At 41.7% G+C, this 21,856-nt stretch overlaps 1 protein-coding gene across 3 annotated transcripts in view; it reads right to left on the bottom strand.

The window, feature by feature from the left end:
• Positions 1 to 21,856, bottom strand: part of TFAP2D (transcription factor AP-2 delta) — a 49,049-nt gene that overhangs the window by 18,079 nt on the left and 9,114 nt on the right. For all 3 annotated transcript variants that reach the window (XM_054291746.1, XM_054291747.1, XM_054291745.1), the window contains 3 exons: positions 14,065 to 14,230; positions 11,241 to 11,359; positions 3,055 to 3,196 (listed from right to left, as the gene is read on the bottom strand). In XM_054291746.1, coding sequence (XP_054147721.1) covers positions 3,055 to 3,196; positions 11,241 to 11,359; positions 14,065 to 14,230 — 427 coding nt within the window. The remainder of the gene's footprint in view (positions 1 to 3,054; positions 3,197 to 11,240; positions 11,360 to 14,064; positions 14,231 to 21,856) is intronic.

Here is a 21,856-nt window from a genome sequence, read left to right on the forward strand (position 1 = left end):
AATCATCTCTTCTTCCCATGACAATTATTAAGTAGAGCTCTCATTCTTCATTGCCTAGTCCATAAAACTGTTAGAACAGACCATGTCACCATCCTGTTGCATCAATTTGTACTGTCCCAGGCAGGTCCTGAGTTTGTAAATGGGAGAGACCATTTCCATGAGGTAGCTTTGGAAGGTGAAGCAGTTTAACAAAATGAGTGTGATTTGTTCCATGATGGACAGCAGTCCTGTTTTTGTTCCCTGTAATTCTATCAGCATGGCCTCAGACCAGGTAGGGCTGAGCAGGGTAATGAAAAGAGTCAGTTAAGCTCAGTGGCCTCCATGTGTTGGCTGTTGGCATCTAAAATATCATTTTTTAGCTTTCACTGGCCCATGGGCCACAGTTCTGTGCATGGAAGCTGAACTGCTTCCACTCAGGGTGGGTGGATTGCTTGACTACGAGGTCTGGATGCCCTTGATGTCAAGGAGGCCTGGGAGCTCCTCCTGGACCCTGGAGCCTTCATCATTGTGGACATTTAGGGCTCTGTTTCATTACCCACATGTAGATTTGTAATACTCAAGACATCCACAGCCACTGGCAGATACAACACAGTAACAAAAAGAGATCTGTGAGCCCCTGGAGCTGCAGCTCGTGGCCAAACTGGATAACCCAGTTCAAGTCAAATGGCAACGAGTGCCTGTGTTTGGGCAGCTTAACTGAGCCAATGAATTTGGATGTCTAAATCCATAATGGTAATACAAATACATATGAAAAATTGTGGAAATAATTTTACCCTTTCTAACTTGTTTTTCCTCATCACCTATATTCTGGTGATTGTGGAAATTGTTCTTTCCCTTTATTTTTCCTCAGGACCACACATGTGAGAACTTCTGTGGGCTTCTGGTTCTGTCCCACAGTGGGCACTTGCAACACACAGAGGCAGCAGCACTCCAGCTCTTTCCACAGGCACAGCTTGAGTGATCTTACCACCCTGGAATTTCTGTGTTGGTTTTGGTAGCAGCATAATAATGCCCTGCTTTTTCTGTCATCACTCAAAAGCCCATGAGTCAGGGAAGTTGTGGAATTGCTGAAATTGCCAACCTAGAGCTTCAGTATGGCTGGTGAGCAGTGGAAAGTCCTGATGATTGTCAAGAGCTCTTTGCATCAGACATGCAGAAGCATGGCTGGGAAATGCCATGCTGATTTTGTGATGTTGTGGACCTGTGCCTCTGGAACACCTGGGCAGGACTGGGAATCCCTGTTCTCCTTGCAGGCAGGAGAGGGCAGTAGTAACACACACATTGACCCATCTGTCCCTGTTACCAGCCCTGACTGCAGGAGGATGTGGCCTTGCTATTATTGACAGACCTCTCTGAGCTATTTCCTGGTGCTTTTAACTGATAGGATGAGGGGAAAAGGAATTTTGTTCCTAACAGGTGCTGGATAACAGCCTACAAGCCCGAAGTTCATCGGGGTTAGAGGCAGTGCATGCCCATGATGCCTCATCTCAATAGTGAAAGAGGCTGAGAAAGTGGATATGGGGTGGTGAGAAAGGGTAGTGAGATTTCTATATGGCCCTGAGTGGCACAACCTTTGGGGACAGGACATAAAAGTGACCCACCAATTATTACAACCCATGGCTTTGTGATTTCTCACTAGAGCCAGGGAAAAATGGGGAATATTTGCATCATTTTGGTTGAATTGTGTTCCATGAATGGGACAAATCCTCAGCTGGGAGGCAGGATGTTCATGGGCCACACAGAGAGTGTGGGAGAATGGGGAGACACAACTTGCAGAGAGGAATTTCTTCTGGCCAGTTGGTTTATTTTCATGCCTCTGAAAACCCTGGAGCCCTTAAATGTGGATAGAGGTAAGAATAAGATAATATTCCACTTACATTATTCCTTTTAATGTACAGGGGAATTAGGAACATGGTATATGAAGTCTCTCATCACCTTCACAACCAGAAAATTCCTGCTATCCACATGGTGATGCTTTTATCAGACCAGGGAATGACCACAGACTATACTCATAGGATTCACAAGCACGAGATGTTTGAGAGCATCTCATCCCTGGGTCACTGTCAGGGCAAAGTGCTCTGGATACAAGAGGGACACCAAGGCCAGGAATCTTGCCAAAGCAGAAGGACATTGGGACACACAGGACAATCCTGTTGCAGCTCAGCCCTTTCCCCTAGTACAGGGAAATTCACAGCCTGGAAGGGTTTCCAAACACTTCCAGCATGGAGGGGATGATTTGAGAGCTCGGATTTGAGGTCTCAGCTCTACTTCAGCCTCAAATGTGAAACTGCAGTGAGCACAGCAAGACTGTGAACGTGTTCAAGGTTACCCCACACAGTCAGACCACACACCTAGGGCAGGTCTGCCCTACTCCACACAGACTATTTATTCCTGTTTCCCATGGCTCATGAAGGCTAATTCTTCCCTCATCAAGGCTAATTAACCTAGAAGAAATGTTATCCTAACATGATGTTACTGCTCCAGGGAGACAGAGTGGCTTGTTTAGAGTGAAGTCTGATGCCTCTTTGTGTCTTTAATGTCTTTAGCAAAGCTCCCCTGCTGTTGTACATTGTTCCAGTGCCTTTGACTTCAGGGGAGCTCTTGCAGTCTGCATCCAGAGAGGATCTGTCCTTCTGCAAACCAGCTCTCCCCCAGCAGACTAATGATAATTACCCAACAGTAACCAGTACTTCAGCAAAGGCTTAGATCTGCTCACACATAAACAGGAGAAAAAGCCAGTTTCCATCCCATAGATCTTACCATGTAATAATATCCTCTGCTCTCATCTAAACCAAAGTATCTGGGAAGATGTACGTGCCCCCTTAACCACAGGCAATGAGAGCACAGCCACTGAAACCTCACTGCAGTAAATCAGGTCCCTCTTTCAGCATCTCCGAGGAGGATCTCACTCACCCACAGCCAGTGAGCCCTGCTGTGATAGCAGCCACCACAATCCCAGCTCCATACTCCCACTCCTCCCTCCCCCAGCCCACAGATCCCACACGGAGAAGTGACAGACCGATTTCTTTTTTTGCTTCCCCTCTCCCTCCTTACTTGGTCGCTAGGATCATCTTTTTCCTCGCTGTCTGCTCTTTCTGTTCCATGTGCTGTCTGGCAATGTGCTCTCCTACTGCCTTGGCAGGGAACTCTGTTTCACAGGTGTAGCCGAAATCTCTGGCCAAATGTAGCGCTTCCCCTGCGGTCAAACAAAATGGGTCAGTAATTTCTTAGGGTTATTATTGTTCCAGAATTTATTACATTCTTAAAAAAAAAAAAAAAAAAAACCCAAACATTAGCAAATCACTTCTGTAGACAGTGATTCTCAAGTCAGTTACACATTTCAGCCCAGCTGGGCTGTTGATGTTTAGCCATCAGCTGGTTCCAGGCAGAAGATAGGAAGGATATTCCTCTCATCAGATGGAAGGATGAAAATACTTTCTCTTACTTTCTCAGGAGAAAATACTGGCCAAGACACTTGGCCCTGTCTTGCCACCAGTGAGTATTGGGCAGCTGCCCAATTTTGCAAGCTCTGTTCACCATCGATATTCAAGGTATGGAAAAGAGCAGAAAGTAGGAATAAGCAACTTTGAAGACCTGAGTCAGCCTTTGGTGCCTCAGTGCCTGTGTCTAATGGAAGAAGAGCCCTGTACTCCAGAAAAGCCCCATGGGGATAACACACATTCCAGTGCATTTGCTCAGAGGTTAAGCCAACAGTACAAGTGCCCCACACCAGAGAAGAACAGACCCCAAGGGAGATAATAAATAAATAATCTTGTTTCCAGAAAGATTGCAAACAAAACTGACCAGGCAAAACAACAAGGGAAGATGATGAAGAAGGCAGTTGCACTGAGCACCTCTCTACCTCACTGCAAAGACTGAACACAAGAATCCAACTCTGTGCTAACAGCCGAATGCCTTTGGAAGGAAAGGACCTTCTTCCCCAGCTTAGAGAATCCAGAATTTAAATTTAGGGTTTACTGAACACTCTGACCTGCACACTGTGACTCTGACAACCTCGGTGTGGGATTTATCTGATCAAAAGCAGCTGTCTGGATTGTGAACAGCTGTGCCTAAGTTAGCTTTGCCTGGTGGGAAATAGGCATTTCCAGATGACACTTGCTCTCATCTCATTGCAGAAAGAAGAAATAGGTCAGCTACCAGAAGCGTATGTTGAAGCACATCTGCATGAGTGACTAACAGAGATGTGCTCCAGAATAGTTTTGGAGTTCAGGGGTTGTAGGTTTTTCACTTTTCTTTTTTTTTTTTTCCAGAGTTGTGTGTTTGATTGCCATCAGGAGAAGTGGCATTGGACTCTGGCTCTTTGAAGTTCAAAAGGCCGGAGCTGCCAGGAGGGATACAGGACATGCAGCTCCTCACTTTGAGAATATCTGCAGTGGAATTCATCAGATTAAATGTCAATATTGATGTCTGACTTAATACTTTCAAATCAATGGAGACAAAGTAGCACTTGAAGCATGCATCATCCTGTACTAGAGTAGAAGGCAAAAGAGAATCAGAGGAATTATGGAAAGTCTAGATTAGAACTCGGGAAATCGCCTTAGATGACGTTATTCAAGGCTTTTCCAAGCCTAGTCTTGAATGTTTTCAGCTATGGAAATTCTACAGCTGTTCTGAGCAACATAATAAAATGTTAATTATTAACTTAACTTCATTTAAACATTAAATTAAATCATGAAACCCAGAAGTGCTGATTTCTGCCTGTTTACTATGATCTGACATGAGAAGGTGCAACTGCAGTGAAGGTGGGGAGATGAATCCCATGCTCAGCAAGGCTTGGTTAAGCCAAGGAAGAGGAGAAGTTCCATGGAAACAGTGGTCCTGTGCCAGGGACAGTATGAGGAATAAGAAACTGCATGTATTGACCTCTACTTGAACTCCATTCTCCTTCTTTTGAGATATTATTTTCTCCCCTTCTACCACTGGAGTTTTTCATGGAAAAACACCTTTTGATTCCACAAGAAAATGCTTTACTGTGTGTTTATCTGCCCCAGTTTAATCAGGAACTGACAAAATCCATGCACCACTCCCAGGCAATCTGTTTGCTGATACCAGCCAGCTACAACCTCTGCAGCTGTAACCAACTTTACAGCAAAAATTGAAGATTAGAGTCAAAATCATCTGCTTTCTCTGGATTTTTTTAAAAACATGATTTTTCAGTATTCCTAAAAAGAATGAAGATATTAACAAGCAATCAGCATCTCTGAGCTGAAAGGAGAAACAGTTTCCACTTAGTTTGCAGCTTCTAGAAAAGTGAAATAATTTCCAGTGGAAGCAAAATATGTTTCAGAGGTAAGATAACAGAGAATCAGAATGAACAGGCATAGAGCTAACTGATTGCTTTGTTTTTCAAACATCTCTCCCTGACTTCTTCATGGGTGAGAAAAGGTAAAAATTTAAGCCATAGATTTTACATTTCTATGGAGTAGTTTCAAAATGTCTATTTCAGATATGCTTTTATTCTTCCTTAAAGAAAGACTTACAGAGTAAATCTATTTCAGAAGAGCACCAGGGTTTTCTTTTCAACAAGATTCTGTTAAAATACTTTGTAGGTTTATCTTCATTCCAGCACGGAAAGAAAATAAAAGACAAACGCTTTGAAGCTGTCATCAGGTGCAATTGCAATTCTCCAGACAGCTTCGTCATGGTCCCAGTCAGTCCCAGTAACAGTACAAGGAATGTAGACAGCAAAGAATTTAAACATTTAGCCACTGCAAAAGTGTTGGTTTCTTCAGGAGAGCAGAGCTTCTTGTGTTGAAATGTTTGCACTCATTTAACATGATCAAAAATCAAATGACTGAAATATGAATGTTTCCACTTACTGTTAGAAAAAAGCGGAATGAAAATGTGAATTGTCATTCAAATTTATATTTATAAAGATGGCTTATATTATTTGCTAGAGCTGAGAAAATTATACTAAACTATTCTGATAATCTGAGAAAATTATTCAAAGGTATAAAACCTGTCTGGACCTGGGATTGTGACTGTGATATAAAACCATTTGAGCAAAAAGAAAAAAAATTACTTATCTTTTCTTGAATATAGATTGGTGAAAATGTAGATACAAATGTAATTATTGTTTTTAATGAAGTAATAACTAAAATAATTTAAATTAAAATTGAAAATATATTTTGCTGGAAATGGAAAGCTCACATATACTAAAAATGCATGTTAGAGCTATGCATATTTATTCATATAAGCATGCATATGGTATAAGGAGCAGGCATCCTGAATTCTAACTACAAATTCTAAATTAAAAAACAATTTTAAAATTTGGACTTGAGAACACTCTTCAGAGCATAATTTCTCCTATCTCATTGTTAAGCAAAGATGTCATTTCAAATCACGACCAAATGATGATTTGATGCTTAGAAGAGTACTGTGATATACATTTTTTTTGTGAATAGATATCCTTTTGATTACTGTACACTAGGATTAAGTCTGCTTGGTGGGGGAAAGTAGTTTATACAGTGTCATAGAATATGTTATTTCTTTTTCTACAGCACAATTTGGACAAAGATTTACTTTGGGAGAAAATGTGTAAATGTTGGAAATGTGGATGTACCAATCTTTTTCTTTTACCTTAGATTTCCCATCTTCTGCCTAGTTTTACCTAATGGTAGGAATCAAAATAAAGGTAGAAACAACTAAAACCTCCGACTATTAAAATTACTTGCCTTGTTTCAATCTAAATTCAACCTAAAAATCTAATCCTAAAAACATAAAATCCAATTTCCCCATGTGGAAATGTGAATGGACCGACCTTTTCCCTTTTCCTTTATATTTCCCATCTTCTGCCTTGTTGTTATTTACCTTACAGTAGGAATCAGGTAGAAACAACTAAAACATCTGATTATTAAAGTTACTTGCCTTGTTTCAATCTAAATTCAACCTAAAATCCTAATCCTAAAAACTTAAATTTCAATTTCCCTGTGTGGAATTGTGGATGAACCGACCTTTTTTCTCTTACCTTAGATTTCCCATCTTCTGCCTAGTTGTTATTTACCTCATTGTAGGAATCACAATAAAGGTAGAAACCACCAAACCCCCTGACAATTAAAGTTACTTGCCTTGTTTCAATCTAAATTCAGCCTAAAAATCTAAAATCCAATTTCCCCACGTGGAAATGTGGATGAGTTGACCGTTTTCTTTTACCTTAGATTTCCCATCTTCTGCCTAGTTGTTATTTACCTCACAGTGTGAATCACGATAAAGGTAGAAACAACTGAAATCCCTGACTTTTCTAGTTACTTGTCTTGCTTCAATCTAAATTCAACCCAAAATCCTAATCCTAAAAAGCTAAAATCCAATTTCCCCATGTGGAAATGTGGATGAATTGACCTTTTCTCTTTTACCTTAGATTTCCCATCTTCTGCCTAGTTGAAGGAAGAATCACGATAAAGGTAGAAACAACTAAACCCCCTGACTATTAAAGTTACTTGCCTTGTTTCAATCTAAATTCAACCTAAACCCTAATTTCCCCGTGTGTGACACCCCCAGCTCTTTCCTCCTGCCGACATAAAGAGAAATGTTGGGAATCTTGGACTCTCCTTAAACCCAGCCCTGCATCTCCCGGAGTTTGGCAATTGACCAGCGAGCCTTGCACGATGGAAAAGGGACAAGTGCTGGAGCAGAATGGGCAGGGACAGCTCTGGAGAGCCTCGGTGGGGAGAGCAGCACCTTGAAAGGTTTCTGTGGGCAGGTGCAAGGAGCAGAATGAGGGTCCCCCGGGGCCAGCGGGAGTGAGAGCTGCTCCAGTGAGGAGTGAAGGCAGGAGCTGTGTCCCCAGGAGAGGGACACTCGGCATCTGAGCCTCCCACTCGCCTCGGCTGAGCCTCCTCCGGATGCTCTACCCGGCAGAAATGTCACTCAGCGGGAGGAGGGACAGGCGGGAGGTGGAAGGAAAGTTTATTCTATTTGTAGGGTGAGAAGGGAGGAGGAACAAGTGGAAGGATGTTTAAACAAAGGCTGGTGGGGGAGAAGTGTGATAGTTGAGAGCACGATGAAAAAAGAAGCCACTGACCTATTTTGCTCAAGAGTTTTGGTCCCCAAATGATGAATGTCATTAATTCTCTGTCTGGGAAATATAGTGCCTTAATCAGGTTTGACAGAAAAACAAACTCTAGAATTTTTTATTAGTTTTTCTTTTTTTTTTTTTTTTTTTTTTTTGTAATCTGATGGCTTAAAAATCATTCATGCACTGCTTTAACCTGCATCTGCAATCACACTTATGCCTTGTTAAGTGACCCATTCAAACAGAAGGGGACACATCCCCTCTTTTCACATCCTTCATTGCTCCCACTGGAGAAGCTTTTGACTCTTTTGAGCCCACAGTAAAGCTTAGCCTTGGAAATATTAGTATTTGTCCGAGAAGACTTTATTTTACAGCAAATATGTAGGAATTTTCCTTTTGGAGCTCGTAAGAAAAATGACCTTTCCCTCCATCTAGTCCAGGCACTAGAGGGCATCCCTCGCCTGCAGGTTGCACGGTGATGTATCCCCAAATTGCTCAGGAGAGCCCTGCAACACTGATTTCACCCTCCCTCTCTGCCTTTTCACTCCTTGTGCTGATTTATGTGCATGACAAAGAGAACAGAACTGATCTGTCAAACAATTCTTATTTTGGTCCCTAACAAAGGCTCTAAAGATACAACCTGATCCAGCCACCAGTAAGCATCTTGCAGCAGAGCACAACTCCAAAGAGAAAAAAACTTTGCAGAAAACAGGAGGCCACAGAATAATTTTCATAAAATCTGGACCTTCATGTGGCAGCCAAAGCCTAGAAATAAATTTCAGTTCCTCCTTGAGTTTAACAGATTCCCCAAAACTCAATGAATTCAGTATGTTTTAGAGGAAGAGAAGTATGAGTCATGACAGATTTTTGACTGGGTTTTGGTCAATAAACACAATAATGCAACTAATTTTGCCATATCTTGTATCACATAGATATTCAAGAGGTTGATCATGCTTTTACCTTAAAGAGATATTAAAACCTCAATATATTGAAGACTGTGAGGACCTTTAATAATAATAAATTTAGAACCATCTAAAGAAGTCAAGAGTGACACAATCTTGGGTTCTTATGAGAGGTACACAGAGTGTACTTGATATTTTGGGATTTAATAAAACTAAGGAATGATTATTATTATTTCAATTTCTGTATTGCTTTCACACAGAAAAAGCTCATGTTGTTTTCTCTCTGGATTCCCTAATCCACAGAATAAGCCTGTGCCCTTCCATTTCTGCCTCCTCCAGCAGCAGGAACCATTGAAGGATGGTATTCCTTGAAGAAATTGTGCTGAAAGTTAGTTCCACCTGGAAGGAATTTCTGCAAGTCCAAAGTGAGAACAGCTTATACCACCAAGAATTCAATGAGCACCACCAAGTTTGACCCAGAACTGGTTACACAGACAGGAAATGAGCTTCATTTAATTTTCTGTTGGAATGTTAATATGGTGGTGTCATTGTCAAAAATTCCATGAGATAAAATTCACAATTAGCATATCCAGGCAAAAAGGTCTCTGCCAAAGTGAGATCAGGCACATCAGTATTTGCCTTTACGACTCACAGCAAGGTAAGGCAAAACAAGGCAAGTCCAAGAACAGAAGCACCACCACAGGTTTGATATCAGGTTTGCTACAGGCTTTGAATAAAGGCAGGGAGGTGGCACAGCTCCATTCCTGGGAAGCAGGAATCTAACCCTGACTTAGAGGAAATGTTCTCAGCCATCAGCCCCAGGCCAGCAGCTGTCAGACAGGTACCTCCCAGTCACATAGAATCCCAGAACAATGGAATGGTCTGGGTTGGAAAAAACCTTAAAGATAACCCAGCTCCACACCCTGCCATGGGCAGGGACACCTTCCACCATCCCAGGCTGCTCCAAGTCCTGTCCAGCCTGGCCTTGGACACTTCCAGGGATCCAGAGGCAGCCACAGCTTCTCTGGGCACCCTGTGCCAGGACCTCACCACCCTCACAGCAACAACTTCTTCCTGATTTTAACTTAAAGCCATTGTTCTGTTTAATAAAACCTAGCTGTGTTTATTCTGCCCTGACCCGAGATGCCTGAAGGTGGGAACAGCCCTTGCTCCTCTAACTTGGTACCTTTTCTAAGACTGTAACTCCATGAGAGCTTCCAGTTGCAAGCAGGTGTGATATGGACACACCTGTGCTTCAGAGCAGCCCCACTGAACTTCCCTGTCTCAGTGACCCCTGAAAATCTCAATCCCTTGTCATCGATGTTGAAAATCATCAGTGTTGAGGATTCAATGGTATTTCTGCCTTGAAGAGTCTCCATCCTTTGGGAAAATAAAAAACTCACATGGTCCTGAGCAAGCTCTTCTAATTGACCCTGCTTTGAGCAGGAGGATTGGCCTGGGAGATCACCAGAGGAGTCTTCCAGCCTCAATCCTTCTGTAATTCTGTAATTCTGTGGTAATACGTGCTGAGACCTCAGCCTACTTGCCTAGATCTGTTGGCCCTTTCAGGCTATGACTGTAGAAGGTATTGACCTTTAGGATGAGCTGAGTTCTCTCAGCATCAAGGAGGAGGGATCTGAAATTCCCAGAGCTGCAACTCACAGCCAAACAACAAACTGGGTACTTAGTGGATTCACCCAGAACAGAGGAGATGCAGGTAGAGTTTCTTCCCTTTGCCTGAGGGGTTTGAACCTGCATCTCCCAGCTGAAGGTTTGAAGAACCTGGCAGTATTTGGTGAATGATATTTAAACAACAAATAAAGGCCAAGAAAGTATCTCCTGAGCCTGTCTAGATATTATCTGAAAACAGATTTCATTCATTTATGTGTGTGGGGAAAAGGCTTGTCTAAATATTATGCTTTCTTATGGGAGACAAAAAAAAATCATCACATTTTTGGACCAGCTCCAGGAAATTCATAAGTTAAAAAAAAAAGAAAAGGAGGATAAACAAACCTACTTACAGAGTTAGTATAAGACATTCATCTCTCTCACAAGAACACTCAGAACATCGATTTGTAAGCACAAATCAATGCTGAGGAAACTGCAGAACCAAGACACTTGCTGGGAGCCAAGATATCTCAGAATAAACTTCCATTCTGCAACTCACTCTTTCTGTGGCTTTAGGCAAGTCACGTCTCTTTATACAAAATACAGATTATGGAATTTAACCCTATGGCTGATAAGGGTTGCATGCCGTGAAACATTTTAATTATGGTTATATTATATTGCAATATTAGAGACCCTACCTTCTACCAGGGAAGTCAGGAGTGTGACATTGGCTGCTTTTCTTCTTCCTGCAGGCAAATTTAGTCCAAGTCTGTCTAATTTTTCTCTCAAGCAGCGTCCTCCGTTCTTGGATTTTGCTCTGTCATGACAGAACAGCAGGAAAGAGAGATATTTGTCATTATTCTGCACCTTTCCCCCATGTTAATATAAGCCTAGAAATTGTGCACACTTCATTGACAAATACATGGGGTAATGCCTGCAGTAGTGACATGCATGGAAAATATTTCAGAGCTGTATTCTTAAATTCCTGCTTGCTCTAGGTGATTCTTTAATCTAGGTGATTCTTTAACATTGGCTCTTTGGCAGAGTTAGAGATTTTAATGCCTGTCATGGGGGCATCAGATCTTCAGGCAGTTTCCACCTAGTGGAGCCCAGTGTCCTGATTTGGGCATGGCACCTGGGGTTTCAATGACTAAATGTAAATATTGACAGTGCAAACACTTACACCTGATTTAGCCAAGCCAGGCTTCTAAGACAAATTAGACACAAACATGACCTTCTAGAATTAAACAGATGTCCACAATGAGTGAACTTTACTCATCTTTGGCTATTAAAGGAAACCAGATAGCTACTTAGAGGTAGATGTCTATGTGGAAACCAGCTCTAACTATCCCTCCATAATTTATGTAGAGACCTGGGTATTTGGAAAAGTTGCCTGCAAAGCCCAAAACTCACAAGTAAGAAGGCCAAGACAAGAGGAAATGCTGAAGCTAAAATCTCAGCCATCATTGGTATCTGTGCCCCATTGTCAAACACCTAACCTACACCCCACTGTTCTCACAAAATGGGTCCTGGGGTGTCCCAGTTACTTTTCTGTAGAGTTTGAGTAATTTCAGACAAATCCACTAATGCAGCAGATGTAGGTTCAAATTCTTCCTCAGCCTGAGGGAATTTTAACCTGTGTCTTTCAAACAGATGCAGCAGTCAGCTGACAGCAAATAACTAATGTTAAAATGCTTCAACAATGAATAAAACAGTGACTGGAACCCTGATATCTCCCATCCCAAATGAATGACCTGTCCTTTAATTAGATAGGAGTCTACACCTTTGTTTTTTTGTACAAGAAATACATAATTAACCCCAAATGAGACTGAGGGGCCCATAGCTTAGAAAAAGTAATTTCTGAGTAGCAAAAATAATTAACTAAATATTTTGAGGTTCATATTCAAGTTCCTTCAGGCAGAGGAGGAAACCAAACACAGAACATCATTGTTTGGATGTATGCTTTTATAAATTAAAAATACCACAACTTTGGCCACATTGTTTGTCAGGAAATATCTTCTGAAAAGAATTTTTTCTTTATTCAGAAGAACACTTTATTCCCAAAGCAAGCTATTTGGGAAGAGAGGTAACCAGTGACTGCTGACAGGATGCAGAAACAAGCCTTCAATGTCTCAGGCAAACAATCAATGAGATTTTGTTTTCCTACATCTTTCCTGGTCAAATACAGAGTATGTATTTGAGATTCCTACCTTGAGCCTGTTCCCCAGCTGTGAAACCCTCAGTGACAAACTGACCAAATCTCTTCCATTGCTCTCTCTGATTCATAAAACAGAATCAGCGCATCCAAAGTGCAGACAGGGAGGAGTCCCTGGCTTTTGCAAAGTCCTGAACCATGCCAAGGGTTAATTTGGGAGAGGAGATATTTAGTCTGGGACAAAAACCTGTGGGGATCATTCAAGCATTTTAATAACAGAGAAGTGAGCCCCCACATTCAAGTCGATGCCCTTGAATTCATAATACCTTGCACTGTATTGATGAAATCTGCAGCACGAGTATTTAAATGAGAATTAGGTGAAGGTTTCTCCAGGATGAAAAAAACAGAGGGGAAAATTTTGGTGAATGTAGATTTAGGATTCCAATGCCCATAGTGGCAGTTGAATGGGACTCATGCCTTGAAAACAATTTATAGTCTACAGTCATTATTCTCCAAGATGCGTCAAGACAGCTCTGGAGCGCCTGCATGTCTAAGGCTGGTTAAAATGACTTTCAGTACAAGCAGGAGGATCAGTGTGGCCCTCAGTGCCAGCAGTGAAATAGCCCATGACTTTCCAGCTAGTTTTGATCAAAGGGTGCTCAGGCAGCTGATGCCATCTGAGCTGACGCCTCAGGGACACCGTGACTTAGATACGCCTGGCTGAATTACAGTTACCTCCTGGTTTTCCTCTTGCAGTGTGAGGCACAGTCTGCCCCTTTCCTTCTTTCTGCTCCTGCTCTCTGCAGGTGTCTGCTCTGGTCAGTGAAGGGTCAGAGGCAAAACTTTACCTAAGTCTTCACTTCTCCCCCAATATCTCACAATGAGAAAAGTAAAAGCAGGTTATTCTATCTTTTTTGTGCTCAAAAACCCATGCAAATAAAGGAAAGAAAAGGCATCTCTACATCTCAGTTTTTTATTTTTTTGTTGAGGGAGGGCTGTAACTATTGCAAAACTATTTTCTTTGAGATTGTTTCTCAGCACAAATTTAGATTTGTAGGTCTGGTGAAATTTTCCACACATTGAATTTCCTTTTTTTTTTTTGCTCAAAACTAGTCAAAGCAATATCTATCCACATCTGATGAGTAACTGAACAGAAGAGGTAAAAAAAATCAGTTTGATGAAAAATGTAAACCTGCTAATTTACTGAAAATTCCCCAGTGTTCCCTCCTGATCCATCCCCTTCTGATCACCTCAAGTGCAACCACTATCCAAGTAGGGGAAAAGAACAAAACCTATCTGTTGAAAATAAATAAAATTACAGCAATTACTGCGTTGTCTAGGAGTTGTTATCCTCACCTTCAACTTACCTTCTCAAAATACCTCCGAGGAGGGAGGCGTTGAGGCATTCTGGTGGTGAAAGGCGCCTCTTCACCTCGGCGATGGTCACTTTGTACTTGGAAGTGGAGCTGAGCAGGGACAAGCGACCAGGAACGGAGCAGAACAGGTCAGTGGGGTTCACAACACAGGTGCCACCTTCAAAAAAAGGAAATATTAAAGTGAGGGAAAGTTCCTCTTCTGTGTTTTGCCAAACTCAACTATGAAGAACAATTCCGTGAGTCTCTTGTGGTTGGTTTTGTTTGCGTTTGGTTTTTCTTAGGGTGTGTGTGGTTTGGCTTTCTGTAATATTATTGTTCTGAGAAAAATGAATGTGTTGGAATTTCAGTGTGGGAACAGTGAATTATTAGATCTCATAAGCTTTACAGTCAAAACACCTTGTTATGGTTATTTGATATCATTTGATTTCATGCTCTGAAAAAATTACCTATTATCACTAAGGTCTCTCCAATCTAGTATAATTTTAAAAATAAGATTGAACCCTCACTCACAATTTTAAAAAACCACAGTTTGTGAAAATATTAGGACTTTGGTTCTAATGAGAAATGTTAAATTTAACTCTCATAGCAGCATCTAGGATTACAAAGATGCAAGAACACCGTGGATGTGCAGTGATTTGCAGCAAGAACAGCTTTCCACACCTTTGAACTCATAAATTCCTTCCAAAGTTAGGTCAAATCCTCAGCTGATATTAACGATTGAAATCTATTGAGCTACATCAGTTTATCTCAGGTTAACTCTGCAATTGTTTATTTCTTGAGAGTGGCAATTATTTGGCCTGGGTCTAAAACTGCTGAATGATCACCAAATCTTTCAGTCAAGACTGTGATCAATAACTCCTCAGGCAAAACTGAGCTTTTAACTTAAAGTTAGTATGAGAGAGAGAAAGAGAGAAAACTTTCTCTTCAACTCATCCAAGAGAGTAGAACAAACTCCCAGGGAAAAAAAAAATCTTAAGGACTAACACATATTTTATCACCAAGCACAAAACACATTTCTTTGACCTGCCTTCTCCAACCTGACTACAACAAAAAAAATTCTGTGGAAGAAATAAACCTTACCACTGCATGCACTATTATTCCCTGAGGGAAAGATGAGAAAAAGAAGAATGAGCTGCATATGACAGTGATACAAAATATCATAAAATTCAATGCGCTACTCGAAGGAGTTCAGATTGTTTATATGAGGATGATGATGTAAAGACCTTCTTAGAGTAGAATGGATCTATGCTCATCACTCATGCTTAAAGGAGGCATACTGTATCTTTCAAAATACCCTGATAGTTTCTTTTTTCCTATGAACATTTTAATCTTTTTTAACTACAAAAGCTCACTTTGTTGCACTTAAAAATTTTAGCTTCTAACCAAAATTCTATAATGAGAATAGGATAGGATAGGATAGGATAGGATAGAATAGAATAGAATAGAATAGAATAGAATAGAATAGAATAGAATAGAATAGAATGACAATTAAAAGGTCCCTTTAGGTAAGATCCTACACCTTTATCAACTTACACATGCAGCCCTCTTAAAATTAAGGTGACTCTGTTCCACTTCTCACAGAGACAGACTGAAGGATGAACCTTCATTAAATGCAGACTATTGCTTGCTTACATAAGGCAAACAGAATTTCTTTCCAAATATTTCAGCTCTTGAAGGTATATTTAAACATTTGTGCTGACAGCAACACCAGAAAAGAACATCTCTTGGTATCAATCCCAGATGGGTGAGATCCTGACTCAGTGCAGCAGGGTATTTTATGACTTCTAATTATGTTCCAGGGCAGATATTAGTGTCCACTTCTTAGACAGGATATGGAGACAATTCATGCATCACCAAAATATAGGCTCATCAAGGGCACTGATGCACATTTTTACACAGTTCAAAGCTACAATTAATGATCTCGTGTGCTCAAACACAGAAATCTGGCACCACACGCCTGAAATAATTTTGGGTCTGTGTTGTTTTGGTATGTTTGGGTTTTCTTTGGTAGATTTTCTTTTCCTTTTTTTTTTTTTCCAGAAACCTGTAAATATTTTGAAGCAACGTTTTCCAACTTCTGGTCTGTCAGGTACATTTGTGAAGAGCGTTAACACGGAGTAGATCTGTTTGTTTGGCATCTGCCACACAATGCACATACACACGTGTATATATATATACGTGTCAAGAAAACAGTAGCACTGTCTACATATTTATTTACTTCAATGAGTCTCTAGATTTTATAACGAGTGAGACTGTACTGAAATCAGTGTCATATTAAAGTTCATCTCCTTGCCAGGTTAAGCCAGTATGTGCACCCTTTATGCCAGATAAATAATTGTTCCTTTAATCCAAAAACCTGTTACCCTGCAGCTGCTCCTACACTAACAAGAATTTACTGGAACACTTCTTATTACTATTAAGTAGAAAGTTGCTTACAGTCTGAAATATTTTAAAATATCATGCCCAAGCAACATGATCTAAACCAAGGAAATTCCAGGTGAGCCAGGTATGGGTTAAAAGTAAAAGAACTCAGCAAGTCTAGATCATTTGCTTTCCAGAAACATAGGGAACAAGTAGTAAATTACAAGAAGGTAAAATCTATTGCATGTAATTATTTCACTCAATTAATTATTCATTGACACAGCAACAGAGAGCAGTGTGGTGCTTTCTAGATGAAGATATATCTTTGTCACAAGCTGTGTGCATTTTTGAAGGCATGAATTTCCTACCAAAAACACCACCTTGGAGAGGAGACGGATGAAGACCTGGCCTTTGCACCAGGGCTTCATTCTGATTTACCAGGATATTTACCACCTTTCTGTGGTAAACAGAAAAAGGCATAGAGGACTGCTGGAAATAGAGGAGAAAGGAGAAGGGCAGCCACACAGGAAGATTAAGGATTAGGTTTCTTGTCAAACACAAGCTTCAGAGTATTCCTTCTCTCCTTCTGATCGCGTATTAAAGTGATTTTGCAAAGCAGCTTAACATGAAGACCACAAGAAATGTTTTAAGGTGAACTAAACAGCAGTGGCAACAAGCAGCTTTTTTTCCTGTCAACACAATGCCACTGTAGGTGCTGTTGGAAAAGTCAATCCTCGCTTAATTGTTGACCCAATCTTGTCATAACAGAGTACTTGAGAGGTGGAATGCTAAGATACGAGCAGAAGAAGCAGAAATAATGCCTCAAAACCAGAGTGGAAATAATGCCTTTTGTGAGTCTAGTGATATAGCCTGGAGATCCCTATTAGTCTCAGCAGTTTTTGCTGAATTTGGAAATCTTTGCAGACTGACTTCTGATGCCAGGACACATTAGACCCCCTCAGCTCATCAAATTAAGAGCCCCACATGCAGGAACAACAAAGAAATCTGCCCACAAATTTCTTTTTGCCACCCAAAGTGTGCCTGAAGAAGGGGAAGCTGTGGCCCTTGCACCCTGGCTCATTATCCATGGCATTCATCCTATGGAAAAGCCAGAAAATGGAAAAGGAGAGCAGGCAGACAGTGAGATAACTGGTGGGATCATCCAGCTGCTTGCCTCAGCAATTTTGTGCTCTGAGTTCCACATGAAATGGGCCTGCGAGTGTTAAGATTCTTTTTAGGACAACTTCCCATAGGGAAGTGATTATGTGGTCTAATCTGATTTCATCTGTTGCCATAAGGTACTACTTTGGAAATGACTGTAAATGGTGATGGTTGTGCTCTTACAGCCAGAGGTCTGGAAACAGAGGCAGGACAAGATTTAGGCAAAGGGAGAATTATAATTTATATTGCAACTGATAGATTAGGGGGAAAAAAAGAAAGGAGGGAAGATTTCAGGCACTCAATCCCTTCTTTAAGGCTTCTCTCTCATCCAACTCTATTCCATTACCTCTTTATTCATGACAGTTTTCATCTCTAATCTGTCATCTTCATGTTGATTACAATAAATACAATTTATTTTTGCAATAAACACAAGATGATAATGGGTGGGAAAGGGAGATGCTTTGTGCAGCTGATCTCATCTAGATGAGAGACCAAGGGCCCAAAACTGCTGTGTACTGAACCCCCAAATCACCACAAAAGAATATATATAACCTGATGTAGTTAAAGATATCACTGCTCATTGCAAAGGGTTGGACAAGATGACATTTAAAGGTCTCTTCCAACACAAAATATTCTATGATTCTAATCTATGATTATTTTCAAGTGTCCTGAGAGAGGGGAATGACAAAAGACTAAGTTAGTTTTTATTAGTTTACTTTGGGGCCCCAATCCTTTTCCTTCTGACTGACTGGTTCATGCTCCACACAGCATCCTCCTTCATGAGAACTGTGCTTTTCCTTTGTTTCCCAAGCCTAGAACAAGCAAAAGTTAGGCTGTGTGGTACTGGAAAAGGTATTCAGAGCAAACATGGGGAGAGTATTTTCCCTCTCTCATCCCTGTCTCCACATCAAATAGCACACGTGGGTACAAGATGGCAGCACAAGTGATGATGGGTTGTGCAGATGACAGCAGGGAGAACAGAGCCCTGCTCGAACCCACCCATCTTGTCAGCACAATGAAAATCCCAATAACACACGTGGAGAGGGAGCTGGCTCTGTTTTGGTTGCAGGTTCCCTTTGTACAGATGAAGAGAACAATGGGATGGCTGGAGTGTGGTGGTTTATTCTGATTTAGTTACTAAGGCACCTGCTGAAGTGCAAGGCTCCCTTACACCATCAGAGTAAAATATTTGTGCATCCTTTCATTAATAAAATCAACATTCTGGAATATTTTTATACTTTTCATAGGCAATGTTTTGGGTTTTTTTTCAGGAATGACGAGACAAATGTCCATCAATGTCACTAGATTGTTTTTACACTTTAAATACAATTTTTTTCTAAAATATATGTCTATAATTTTATGCATCCTTCACTCTGCAAGGCCATCTTTCATTTCTTAATTTTAACGGCCACAATATGATGAGTGTTTCATATTCATTCAATACAACATAGTCCCTCTCTCCAAGACATTCACCTGTAAATGTCATGCACCTATGTAAGGAAACATCATAATACACTGGTGACACAACTGCAGAAGTGCTGTTTATTTTGTTTTTCAGGATATAGATGTTTGTGTACTTGTGTACATTATTAAGTATAAGCACACCTGAATGTCAACAGATTGATCTTATATAAAATATTAATAGCATGCTATGCTTTTTATTAGTCTATTTTTTATATTTACAGGTGCTGTTTGTGGGATCCTCCAGTTTATAGTGTATTTTCTGACCTGTGCTGAAATTCTGGCAAGTTTAGAGTACGTTAGGAAATAAAGACATTAGAATTTGTCTCTCCTTAGCTTTATTCCCTTATCATGTAGCAAATGTAAGCAAGCAGTTATCAGTACAGATTTTGTCAGTACTGTTTAATCCCATTTTCAGTTCCAAAAGGTCTATAAGCAATTTAAAACGTTCTCCAAATTATCCTCACATGACCCAGTCATTAGCATCAGCAGCTAAATATTCAAAACTCTAAAACCAATCTACATTTGCCAGGAAAAATAGAAAGTACTGCAATTTTTTGTTTTTTTTGGGTTTTTTCCCCAGTTATTCTTTTTGTTTCATTTAACAAACTTCAGGTCATGTTGGTACCCACATAAAACCAACGCATGCCACAAAGACAAACAATTCCGAGATGTCCCTCACTACAACACTCATGCCAAGAAAACAAAGACATGCCTGTACGAACAGCACATGAGGAATTTTTAAATATAAACCAAAAGATTCAGTAAGATTGAGGGTATCATCAGCAGTTTGTAAGACCAGCCTCTTACCTACACCACCTACACAAAAATCCTTTGGTTTTTAAGGATATTAAGAACTGTAAGAGTTTTAAGTGTAAGCAAGGTTTAAAAAAGAGCTTGGGAGAAGCAAGGTGGAAAACAGAGTAATACGAATAGGTGGGTTTGTTACAGGAAACCACCTTTAAGGATTGTATGAACATGTAAAAATATCTCCTGCCACCAGGACCAGCCCTGCATTATCAAGGTGTACCAGCACTGAAAAAGAACTTCTGTGACTCCTGGGCTGAAAGGTAAAATCCAAACCATACCCAAATTAAATACATATTTGCTACATTCCTCTTTCCCAAACAAAAGGGAAATGCATCTTCCCAATGCCTCTCCAGGTCGTCTCTGTGCCACTGGCTTGGGAAAACCCCTGAGTGCAGCTGGAGAGTGCCCGTGTCCCTGCGCTGGATCCTGCGGGACAAAGGCTTGGGCAGTCTGTGCTTGGTGTGGGTTGAGTGTGTGAAGGTGTGGTAAAGGCTTGGGGCTCTGCCCAAGGTGCCCCATGAGTGGGGCAGAGACACTTGAAAGGTGAATCTGTCCCAGGAGCCGCTGGCTGGCTCTGTGTGCGTGTCCTGTACGCGTTTTATGTTGTTGTGTGCCCGCTTGCCCTGTGCTCTTGCACACTTCACTCCCGGTGTGTGTGCCTGAGTTCCTGGGATTCCAGGGGCAGCTCAGTGTGGTGCGCATCCCGTCCGTGCCTGGCTCCAACATCTCCGCTGAGGCAGGCAAAGCTGGGACTGTGCAGATCGTGACACCCCGCAGCTCGAAATGGAGCAAAACGTGATAGAAAAGACAGAATACACAACCTCTACCCCAGCAGGAGTGGGGAGCAGCACACAGTCCCAAAGGGAGAACGCAACCCAGGGACTTCCCATGACCCTGCTGCCCACCGCCAGAAAATACACTTTTTGTAGATCAGCAGGGAAAGCAAACAAACGACCAAAAAAAAAAAAAAAATCCCCAAAAAAACAACCAAACTTCAAAACAGACAAACAAAACCTCGCCGAAAGATCAAACCAAAATAAAACAAATAATCAAGCAAACAAACAAACAAAAAAAACTCTCAAAACTCAGCCTGATCTCCTCGCCAAACTTCTGCCCAAGGTCTGGCCGCGGCCAGGAGCAGAGGATGCTGCTGACTCCGCTCCCTCCCGGCCCAGCCGAGTGCTCGGAGTCCGGGCAGAGCCTGACAAACCCCGAGCACAAACCCCGAGCACAAACCCCCTCCATCACCTTCCCCAGCCCCAAACTCCCGGCGAGCTGGAAGTCGCCGAATGATTTGGCTTTAGTCGGCTGGAGATTATCTCAGCTGGAGCCGCGAAAGCCATTAATTAAGCCAGCTATTTAGGATTTTTTAATGCGATTTAAATTGGCCTTTAGAACAGAAAAGAAAAGAAGAGAAAAGAAGAAGACAACAGCGCTAATGACAGCGCGTTAAGATCTGAACACAATGATGGGCTATTACGGGAGTCCCGAGGCTCTTGTAAGGTTCAGAAGAGCCGAGAAAAGGAAAGGAAGGGCCCAACAAAGGGAAGACAAGGAGGTGATCTGCCCTTCCCTCGGTGGGCTCAAAGCTGGGCGCTGGGACGGGGTCCAGCCGCAGAGATGGAGCCAAATCCGCACCGAGCCCCGCTCCAGCGCCCGGAGCTGCCGGGAGGGCTGGGAGAGATGGAGGGGACACGGGAGGGATGGGACACCTGCAGGGGACACGGCCAGGCTCTGGGAGACGTGCAGGGGACACAGCCAGGCTCTGGGGAGACGGGCTGAGAGCGGGTGGGGGCTCTTAAGCAACACCCGGGAAATAGAAGGACAAGAGTGGCCAGGGAACTCCAGGTGGTTTGCCAGAACAAGGTGAAAGAAGATGCCTTGAAGGTCCTTTTCAACCTAAATTACTCTTTGGTTCTGTGATTCTGTGTCCCGGGTACCCATTCCTCCACCCAGGATGCCTGGGGAGGTGGTAACACGCCAGAATTCT

Source organism: Melozone crissalis, unplaced genomic scaffold (assembly GCF_028551555.1).
Source record: "Melozone crissalis strain CALT ecotype California unplaced genomic scaffold, PUWL_Pcris_2 ptg000106l_1, whole genome shotgun sequence".
Taxonomy (NCBI): Eukaryota; Metazoa; Chordata; class Aves; order Passeriformes; family Passerellidae; genus Melozone; species Melozone crissalis.